The 11192-nt window shown below is 41.0% G+C and overlaps 1 protein-coding gene across 1 annotated transcript in view; it reads right to left on the bottom strand.

The window, feature by feature from the left end:
- Window positions 1-1790: 1790 nt before the first annotated feature.
- Window positions 1791-11192, bottom strand: part of MYZAP (myocardial zonula adherens protein) — a 54935-nt gene continuing 45533 nt past the window's right edge. Inside the window, exons 13-15 of the mRNA XM_068958269.1 lie at window positions 4033-4728; window positions 3127-3349; window positions 1791-2138 (exon numbers count right to left, since the gene is read on the bottom strand). Of these exons, the coding sequence (XP_068814370.1) occupies window positions 2001-2138; window positions 3127-3349; window positions 4033-4728 (1057 nt within the window). The 3' untranslated portion in view covers window positions 1791-2000. The remainder of the gene's footprint in view (window positions 2139-3126; window positions 3350-4032; window positions 4729-11192) is intronic.

Raw genomic sequence — 11192 nt, 5'->3', positions numbered from 1 at the left:
GAGGGATGAACGTGAATGACTGAAAATTTCCAAATATCAATACTGGCAAAGACAATTGATGGTGAGAAGTTTAGAGGATGGAGCAGGAACACACACACACACCCCAAAATAGAAGAAAGTGGGAAGGAGGAAGATATAAGGCTGGAAGCAGTAAACACCAGCAGGTCTCAAACCAAGATAGGAAAATGAGAAAGGGAAGCCTCAGAAGGAGGGCAGCTGCAGCAAAAAACACAAAAGCATTCATGTCTCTGCAAGACATCCAAATGACCAACTTACAGAGAAGGTGTCCAGGTGCACAGCTGATATTTAGATGGAGTTGCAAAAAGCAATGGCGGGAGGACGCGTGAGAGGTGACAGAAGTTAAATGCAGACACAGGGAGCAATTTGTGAGATGGTAGGGAATGGGTGGTATATGGATGCAGAACATGAATTTGCTCTTGCAAGAGGGGAAAAAAGATCTATGAGGAAGGGAAAAGCAGACAACTCACAAAAAGGCAACGGTTAATGAGAACAAGAAATCAGTGAGAGGGAAAGGGTACAGGAGACAGGCATCACAGATGAGTAACAGATGGCCTTGTCTAAAAATGCCACACAAACTGCATTGCCAGGATAGGGATTGTACCACAGGGACTGCATGGGAGAGTTCATGGAGCATTTGGGAAAGAGAACTGTCTGCTAGCAGAGTGCTGGTGATGATATTAGCTGCTTTATACACTCAAAAATGGCAGAAAGACTCTCCTCCCACATTTCTGAATGATACTGTGCAGCTTTTTGAATGACTCTCATTTGAAACACCCTTGGTTTCCAGAGAGACCATTCCTGCAGGAAGATGTACTCGTCCAGGGAGGGCCTTGCACACGCTGCCGCAGCTTCTCAGAAATCAGGTTTTGCCAGCCTATATAAGCAATCTCCGAGGTTTGTTTTTTAAGACTAATACAAACTCATAATAGGGTTGGAATACATAATCTGGATTCAAATCCTAGTCAACACTGGAATATCATTGTGAAATATTTTTCAATTGTGTTCCTCATCTTTCAAAATTTGTAATAAAAAGCAGAAAATGTTATTGTTGGGAAGAATTTTATCCTCAAGGAACAGCAAAACTTTCAAAATATACAGGACTTACTTTCTCCAAGAAAACCATAGGATGGATCTCAATTAATTTACATTATCAGGCTATGAAAAAATAGTATTCCAAAGTTTGAAACCAGTGTACAAAAATATGAAAAAACATCAAGGCCTTTAATAAAAATATTAAAGTCTTCAGATTCGTCTGACTTCTTGATGTGCTTTGCAATAATCACCAAGAATGAAACAGCAGAGTCCCTTAAATTCCAAACAGAATTTGAGTTACAAAGTGACTTGAAATTCTTACCTATTTACAGCACAAGGGCAGAAAGTGTTATTTTAGAGTATGGGCCCAAAAACAAGCTCTCATGTCGTAAGAAGGTAACTTAAATATGTGATAAGTTAGGCTGTTATCATAGCTGTCCATGCATACATTTTCCCCACATGGTAAAAGCCAGATAATCCTAAATAGATTATTCTTCAGTAGAAGTACCACTTCACATTCATACAAGACAAGAGCTTTCATACGTGAAGTTTCCATGGAGCAGCTCACAGGCACCTTAGCTTACTTTACGGATGTGTGTGTTGATGCCCTTTGTAAGGACATTTTTTCCTAGATGAAGCCTTCTCTTGTAGATGATTCATCATAGGGTGCAAAAGGTATTAAGAATCTCCCTCTGCCAAAGCTGAAAACTAACTATTAGGCTTTTCACAAGGGTTAACCACCCCAAGTGCTCTGAAAAGAGACTCCAAATAACACTAAAGTTTATATTCTTATCTTCATAAGGTTTATGCTGAACTCTTCCCATAGCTGTAATGTTATAGTTTTAAGAAATTAGGTCAAGAATTGTCGTTATTCAGGTTTGAGGTTTTAAGGAGTGCTGCATAAAAGATCAGTTATGTGGCTCATCTTCAGGCATCCGTTCTTGAATTCAGTCCTCTCCTGAAAGATAATCTTCATCTCTCACTTCTCTGTATTGCATTGAGGCCTCTCCTTCTGGTTCAAACCTGATCATTTTTATATTCAATCTTTCTGCAAGCTTCTGTGCTGCAAGTTTGGCTTGCATTTCCTATTAAGAAAAAAATCAATCAAGTTAGGAAAAGCATTCATTTGTCATTTTTACTCTGGTGATCACAAAAATCTTCTAAAGGAAAAACGTGTCATAGTAATAATATTAGTAACTTTAGAGTGGTTTTAAGTTAAACTTCTAATAACTATTGAAAAAAACTGAAATTTCTTTAAGTTTAATACCTAACTGTGCTATTAATATTGGAAGACCTTTTAATGTGAGCTGAAATTCCCCATGTGGCAGGCCTCCTCTGTGATATACTAATGTCAGCTCTAACGGAACAGAATCAGTCCACACAGGAGAGCAGCCTTGCACAGTAACTATGCAGGCAAGAGCAATGCCTGTCACTCAGCAAACAGTCTGTTTCCATTTTCCAAATGGATTACCTTCCCTCAAGTGCCCAGAAGACTAAACTAGCAAGCCCTTGAAAAATGATAGGCAGCAATAAACAGTTTTACAGGAGTGTCTAGTTTAAACACTATCTCAGTATCACCTGGGAAGTCCACACCAAAATGCATTATAGTGGGATTCAGCATGAAATTTCCTTAACTTTAAAGAACTTCAGAACTCAAGATATTTCAGGCACAGAATAAACTAAATAGCCACCTGCATGTTTCAGGAATAACAAACACTATTATGCCTTCATTTAGCAAGGGCTGCAAACTCTTTAAAAGCTAATAGGCAAGAAACACATTTGAATTTCTAGTCAGAGGTGCAGAGACTGCAATGGACTTAGCGTAACTGCACACAAAGAATAACGACAGATTTTGTTTAATGCACGAAAAGCAGTTTCAGAAGGGATTAATTCATCATTTAAACATATCATTAAAAAAATCAAACACAAGAAAAAACATCTTTCCTCACAAGGCCTGGAAATCTCAATTTCATCATTAAACTCACCAGCATCAAGAGATGCCTTTATGCTTTCTTTTCTTAGGAGCGGTCCCAATTATATAACTATTTTTCAGACCAAGCCTTAAACACGTACCTCGTAAGCTTCTTTTTGCTGTATCTGAATTGCTATGGATTCCTCTATAGATAGTAACTTAGCAGGGGCATGATGAAGTGGCGGTAGCCGAGCTGCTGTGATGTCATTCAAATGTTTCTTATCTCTAAGTCGTCTTTCTTCAGTAGTAATGGGTGAGCCAAATCCCCCAGGTGACTGACTGGATGAGGAACCATGTGATGATCCACTTACCTCTCCTGATAATCTGTAAATGATAAAACATAAAAAACTGTGAATCAAGTTTGCAATATAAAGTTGAATAACTTCCGTTCTGAAACCTGTTACTTTCGACATGTAAGAGTTGAAAAGTTTAAAGAGCATGTCAAATGTTATGACATCATATACAAATGGACAATAAACATTACTTGAAAAGCTAAAAAGATGAATCTTCTTCTCATTTAGTCACATATAGTTTCTGTGAAGAGAAACAACACTTCAAGTTACTCCTGATAGTGAAAAGTATGCCAATTAATTAGCATACAAGAAACAGCAATGTCTTGAGAATCAAGGAAAGTATAAACTGTTACTGCTATCAGTGCAACGTGAATTGTAATTTCTGTAGTGGTGGATGAAAAGCAAAGGCCACCTGCTATGAAGGCTCTACGTAATCCACAAGAAATTTTTGCCAATCGTTTAATAGCTTTCTTAGCCTGAGCTACAAATTCTATGAAAACTTACATTTTTTTCACATGGGTGGAATTAGACCACTGCTCAATATTTAGATTCTGTAATAAATGCCAAAGAGCCAATATATTAACAGAGCATGTCACATGACTTTAAATCTCTGTAATTGTCACAAGAAAATAAGCCTGCCATGCTTATGCTGTATAACTTACAGTGTGATACGAATTAATTATTTCACAAAAAAATCTGTTCTGTAATACTTACACATTTGTTTTAAATTTGTTTTTCTTTATGATTGGGTTCTTGGCTCTAGACTCTAGAACTTCAATATAATGTGGTGTCTTGGTATGCACGCTGCCAAAGATTTTGCCCTTATATTTAGCCACGTTTTGCTCTTTCTCCAATACACTTTCATTATTATCTCCATCTACAATTGTAACTTTTTGAAAGGCATCAACCAGCATGTCTTTACTGTTATCCAGAGCACCTGTACTTTCTGTATAATCCTGAGAATCAATCTGAGATATCTGCTGATCACTTTTCAGATGACTGCTCGCGGCTGACTTGGAGCTAACTTCACAAGAAAGATTCTGATCTTTTATAGCAGTCTTTATTTCATCATTTTCCCTCCGAGTCCTCTGATTATCAACAGCTGTGTTCGTGGCATTCTGCTCACTATATTCTGCCTCCTGTCTTTGGGAAGCAATCTTAGCGACTTCTTTAATACTAGAATTGTCATTAAAGCCTGAGGAATCTTCACGGCAGGGTACGTGCTCCTTTAGGGCAGTCTGCGGCTCGCTGTTGTGAGCCTCCTGCCGCTTCGCCTGGAGCTCCAGCCTGACAGCCGAGAGCAGCTCCGCTGTCCTTGCCGATTCTTCCTCATGCGCGATGGCAAGCGTCAGCTTTTCAACAAAATCAGAGATCTTCTTACCCTTGTCCGGAAGTCTACCAATGAATTTCCTAAGAAGAAAATAAATAAGTTACAACCGAAGGTATAAACAACCCGGTTTGAACCGCACAGACAGGCGCGTACAACTGCCTCGTTAAAGGAGCGGATGCTGCCGGCTCCGCGCTGCAAGGGCGAGTTTCACCCTCGGGCGTCAGCGCCTCCGAGGCCTGAACAGATGCCAAACGCTGCCGGCCTCAGAGACACCCTCGGCCCGCCCAACCGCGGCGGGGCCGGCGCCCGCCTCCCCTCGGCCGCCCCGCTCACCGGTCCGCCAGCAGCCGCTGCTGCCGCCTCAGCATGTCGCGCAGCTCGGGCAGGCTGCGGCCCCGCAGCTCCGCGGCGCGGGCGGCCGCCGCTGCCATGCTGCCGCCGCGGCCCCGGCCGCATGTCCTATGCTGTGCTCCCTCCTCTCCCCCCCGCCGCCGCCGCCGCCGCCGCCCGGGCCCGCCGCCCGCCGCTTCCGCAGCGCACTGGGCGCCGCCATCTTACCGGAAGGGACGGTGGGGCGGCAGGGCCGCACTTAGCTGGAACGCGAAGCAGGGCGGTGCACGCGCGCGCGAGAAGGCTGCGACCGTTAGCGCGGGGTGGCCTGAGCCCGGCGCGGAGGAGCCGCCGGGAGGGGCGGGGCGGGGCGGGGCGGCCTGAGGTAAAGTCGCTTCTCTCTTGTGCGCGCGGTTAAATGCAGCAACGCCGGAGGGACGAGGGAGGCGGCGACGACCTGACACCGGCAAAGCCGGAGAGAAAAGGAGAGGGGGGGAGGGAAGCATTAGGAGGACAAAAGGGAGATTGTCACGGTTCGGAGGGCCTGTAGGTAGATTTCACCCCCGATGCTGGGGAAGGTCTTTCTGACAGAGGTTCGCGGCCCTGGAAGCGAGGGCGGACGTTTGGTTCCTGCCAGGCCGCGCAGGTTGTGCTCGGCGGGGCGAGGGCCGCGACCGCTGAGCTTCCGATGCAGATCGGGAGAAGGGAAAACAGGCCCAAAGGGGGGAAGTGGAGCAGCAGGCGCTGGGCTGAGTAACGCAGCGGGAGAAGGGACGGGGACGGGACAGTAACTGGGTTCCTATTTCAAGGCATCCTTCACGGATGTTGGAGAAGATGTGCAGCCTGGGAGCCACCGGCTGCCAGCTCCCACCTGAACCCGTCGGGCAGCGTCGCCTTTTAACCGTGCCGTTCTGGAGACACCTGAATTCAACTGAAGTTGGATTCCCCACATCACAAAATCCCTGTTCCAGAAAGTTAACTTTGTACTCAAGAAACATATTTCACGTTGGCCTGGGCGTGAGAAGCAGTGTTAGGTTGCTCTTCCTTGAACTCAGCAGTCTTAGCATAGAAAGCTGCAAAAGCCTACGTTGTTCTTACTTACCTTAATTATTTTGCATTTTCATTGGTGAAAGCCTTGCCCTTTCCAAGTGTTTGAGTATAGATTCCTGCTCAGGACTCAAGGTTTAATTTTCACGGAATAAAATTTTCTGTATATTGTATCTATTTTTAAACATGTTTGTGTATAATACAGAGACTGAATGCAGAAACTCAAACTGTAATACTGGTTTGTTTAGTCCAAGCTTTTTTAGCTGATACAAGTGCCAAGAGCTTTAGTATCTAGTGGTAATAATAATAAGGTCATTAGCTGAATGGTAGTTCCCAGGTGGTAGATCTTGGTCCTTTTAAGTTGATCCCAGGAGAGGATTATTGGTCCAAGTAATAGTAAAGAGACACATTTCTCAGAGATTGTTAAAACAGTTGTTTTATGAACAGGATGAACTGAGGGTCTATCCTGGAGGGATTAGAGGAGGAAGCATTTTTAAATGGCTACCCGCCCTTTTGTTTGCTCAGCTGGAAGGTGAATGGAGAGGCTGAGGGCCAGGGGAAATGAGATTAATCAAGTAGGCAGCTACCCATGGAAAAAAATACCACAGCCAGGGTGAGAAAAGCCAAGTTAAGTGCCTGGTTCGAGAGACTGTTTCACTGTCCGTTGTGCACAGCCTGGATCGTCTCCCATGGAAAATCCCTCAGGGGGTTTTCTGTAAGAGTTCAGGGAAGAGGAAAGCACTGTGAGGTCTTCCCAGGAGCAAAACTCACTGTTGTAGGACACAGGTTCTAGTCCTCTGAACTGCAGCCTCTGTAATGCGGTCCTAAGTTATGTTGCCTATGTTAACATCTCTGTGACTTGCAAGAAGGAACTCTTTACCTTGCTTTTTAGCCTTTCTCCTGTGCAGATTGGAGAAAATGGGAAGAAGGGAAACAGAGCGCTGCTTCTGCCCATGTGGAAGTGAGATGTCTAGAAGGAATGATCCTCATTAGACGGCTGTTCTGCAGTTGCGTGGTAAAGGTTCATCTCAGTTCAACTGCTGTTACTACCTGTGCAGGGAAGTAGCACCAGTATTTACAGCGAGTTTCAGCTTATGTGCTGAACTGCATAAACACAGCAAAATAGAACAAAAGATGGAGAGAATAAAGCGTCCCAAATAACATGACTCCTGAGAGTCACGATTGATTGATTTTTCTGTAGCCTAACTTGGAACACCTATCACCAAGTCTTTTTTTGAAGAAATATTGATGATCTTTATTTACAGTGTGGGAGTGCCAAGTTTTGGAATACTATAATCCGTTTATGGATAACACACAGTTCAAGAATGATGAACAAGTTAGCTGAAATTCAGCAAGTGCTGGAACAAACATGCTCTTCTTTATGGAAATATGGACAGCAGATAATTTAGATACAAATGCTCAGGAGCAAAAATTGATTTAACCTTTCTCAGTCAAGGAGCAGAAGTAAGGAGCAGTTGTGGGACTGAGGAAAATTACATAATTTTAGGCTTTTTTAGCCCTGGGGCCAAATACAGGTGTGTGAGAAAATCCTTAATAGCCACATTTTGAGCATGAGTAATCACTATCCAACAGCGCCTTCTGCAAGTTTCATCTTAGGACTTTGCTGTTGTTTCTCTTGGGAAATTGCTGATACAAAGTCCTATTTGCAGTGCACAGTAGTACTGCTTTTCTCTAAGAATGCCGTTAGACAGTAGACCATGCTTTGCCTTTTGATTAGAGTTTATTTTGTATCACTTTCTTGAATATTTTGATCAGTGTTCATGTGAGCTAAGTACATAACAAAATTATCTTTTTATTTCTTACGTGATAGACTTTCCCATGTTCCTCCCTTAGGACATTATTTCAAGAGCTATTATTAGATACCACTTTCAGACAGACTGTTTTCTGTCACATATCTAAAGTTAATTATAATTTATTCTAAAATAGCATGCCTGGAATTGCTGTGTAATTTAGTGTTATTTCTATGGCAAATGTCTTGGAGACCATAAAAAAGCAAATTATTAGAACAGCAATGGAGAAGAAAATTGGGTACGCTAACAAAAAAGAATAAACTACATGAAGAAGAGACAACGCAAGGCAAGGCATGACACACAAGTATTTGTCTTCATATAGCATAGCTAAAATGAAAGACAGGCATTCGGATAGATAAGTAACATATTCCAGCACAGATTTTTTTAATCGCTTACACCAGTTACAGGGAACACTGCAATGGACACCTATGTCTTAATTTCTAGTATTTCTCTTTTATTGATGCCAATTACTACTAAGCTGATGTATTCTAGTCACATAACATACTGCGAGAGATGGCTATGAAGTACAGCTGGCTGAATTTTTTCAGGTGGAAAATTTTCCTGTCGGAAATATTTAAGTTTGTCCAAAATTAACTACAGCTTTTGAAAACTGAGAAAATACTTTGTTACATAAATCATTTTCCATGGTCTTTTTCTCACTTTGTCCATTTCAGTTACTGCATATCACTCCTCCTTCCTTTCATTGGGAAACGGGGGAAAGGAGACTTTATAAAGTATGACTGTGAGGGGAAAAAATGTACTTGTACAGTTTTTGTTCCTACGTGGAAATTTTTAGGGGAAAAAAGATCAAGCCACACATACAAAATAAAACACTGCCAAAATAACAGGAAAAGGGGTGTGAATATTTTGAATGAAATGAATCAAAAGGAAAAGTTTTAAAATCAAAATAATGCATCTTTGTAATAGAATTGTTTTATTTCTCTTAACTTAAAGAATTCCTCCATTAACCTCCCTTCTCTTTAAACAAAAAACAAAACTACACATACGTTAAAGGCAATCCTACATATCCTTATACCCATCAACGTATTGTTTTAAATTTGGGAAGCAACTATCAGACTATTGCAGCTTGCCTACCCACCACACACCTTTACAGCATATTGTAACCTTGGTAATGTTCACTTTAACCTATTTTCTTTTTAATCCACTGGTCCCTGATTCTTTTGAAAATTTTCACATACCTCAAATTATAGATTATTGCTTCCACTTCGTCTTGTTTTCCTTTGTTTCTTCCAAGTTCTAGTGCTTGAGCTGGAGTGGTGAGGCCGTAATTCATCAGGGTTCTTAAGCACATTTCTGCACATGCAAATAGCCCAAAGTGTTTAAAGAGCTTGCTAAACAGGAATGAAATAAAGTGTGTTAAGTGGAACCAAAGTCTCAGCACGTAAGTCTCCATTCTGTGGCGCAGATATTTCCTGAACAGAATTATGGGTTTTACATTATGGAGAGAAGAACTTCTTATCTATTCAAAAATTTCAAATGTCTAAACGCAAAGACTTAAAGTCTCTCCCAAAAACTTTAGTATGTAACTCACAGAATCTCACGTTGTAGAGTTTCAGCACGAAATGCTGCTGATCTCAACAAGGTGTTATGAGGGCCTTTTGGCAGTCTCTACTGAATACACGTACACAGGGAACCATCAGTTAAGTAAAAACTTTACATTCCTCAGCTGAGCCTTGCAAACCAGTAACACTGTGATCACCATATTTCAAAGTCCTCTTTTTCTTTAGTTGACACATAGCTTGTTTCAATGTGACTGTCTTAAAGATAAATCTCTGTCATCAGTGAATGCGTATGAATTGTAAAATAAGATGGGCCACATTCATCTCAGCCCCATTCTGCCGAAAACCGAAGAACATCCCAGATGTATTTCAACGTTACCTGCAGGATTGGGAGGGTGGGTTGTTTTGTTTTGTTTTGTTTCATTTTGTGAGAGCTACATTGCCCCGTTCTTGTTTATCCGATGCAAGTTAATAGTTCTTTACTTGAAAAAAAGAGTTCATCTACTTTTGTTATTTGGCTTTGAGAAGAGTCTTTGGTCTGTAACGAGGGAGTGTCTTCCTGTTCTCAAGAGCCTGTCTGCCAAAGGAAACACTGACAAGAACATCAAGGCTCCAGAGTAACCACTTTTGCGTTCATACGTGTTTTGAACAAACAAGACTATTTAGAGTAAGAGTTTACAAGTTTTTAAGGTAAGTTTATTTCTAAATGAGTGTTGACACAATAGAATAGAAATTTTAAATACAGTATTTATTGTAGTTTAGCCTTTTCAAGTCCTACATTCAAGACGTATTAAAAGCATACAACATAATTGCATTATTTTTACAGCATATATGAAAACTGTATCCCAAAATACTTTCCAGAGAATCTGGAATAAATCACAGAAGAACACTTATCGCAGTACAAATGAAGTCATACAATCAACTTAAATATTTAATGCACTTCCTGGGGCCTACCTGTATGGCTTTTATTGACGGCTACAGAAGTTTTACTGATTTCTAACGTTATGGTACGTATTAACTCAATCCCAAATTGACAAAATTTTTAGTGATGTGTTACAATCTTTTCAGTCAGATTTGTCATTACCTATGCTAATTTTCATTCCTGTCGATTTGACTGGAAAGCTCTATAAATAACTCTTCCTCTTTCCTTCACAGTTACCAAATTCAGACCAATAGTCCAATCAAATGATGTTTATTCAGCTCACTGCATATCAAAATACTCTAAAATATAACATAGGCTTCAGCCCTTACTTGGTTTAGAAAAAAATACCATATTCCATCAAATAGTTAAGACAGATTTACACAGAACAGTTACAAGAAAGCTTCACGGTCTTGCTGCAGTCGCTGTAAAGTTTTGAGCAGAGAATCATTTTGCAAGTCTCAGAGTTAGGATATCTTGTACTATATGCAGAAGAGATCCTCAGAAATTTATTAAAAGCAGAATGAACTTCCTTTAGAAGTCTGTATCAAAACAGCATTTTGAATATTTCATCCTGCTCTCTCCTGCCATTCACTAAGCACCTCACAATCATCAAGTTCTGTTTTCTGAATTCTGGCCAAAGCCAGACAGAGGGATAAAGTATTTTTAGTTATTTAAACTTTTCAGTTAACATCCTTTACGATCACACATGTTTCAGTTTATCTATAAATTTAGCCTTTATCCATTCACCTGAAGGTAACTTTCAGAAACCACGGTCCAGAATTAAACCCCAGAATACAACAGGATTATTTTGGCATATAGGATGGTAAAATGGATTATGTATGAATTGAGGCTGCATCTGTAACAGACATCAATATGGTCAGTTTGGATTAGTCTTCAGTTTCTTACTCTTCAGA

The sequence above is a fragment of the Struthio camelus genome, chromosome 12 (genome assembly GCF_040807025.1).
Source record: "Struthio camelus isolate bStrCam1 chromosome 12, bStrCam1.hap1, whole genome shotgun sequence".
NCBI classification, from domain to species: domain Eukaryota; kingdom Metazoa; phylum Chordata; class Aves; order Struthioniformes; family Struthionidae; genus Struthio; species Struthio camelus.
This window is presented reverse-complemented; position numbering and strand designations above follow the sequence as displayed.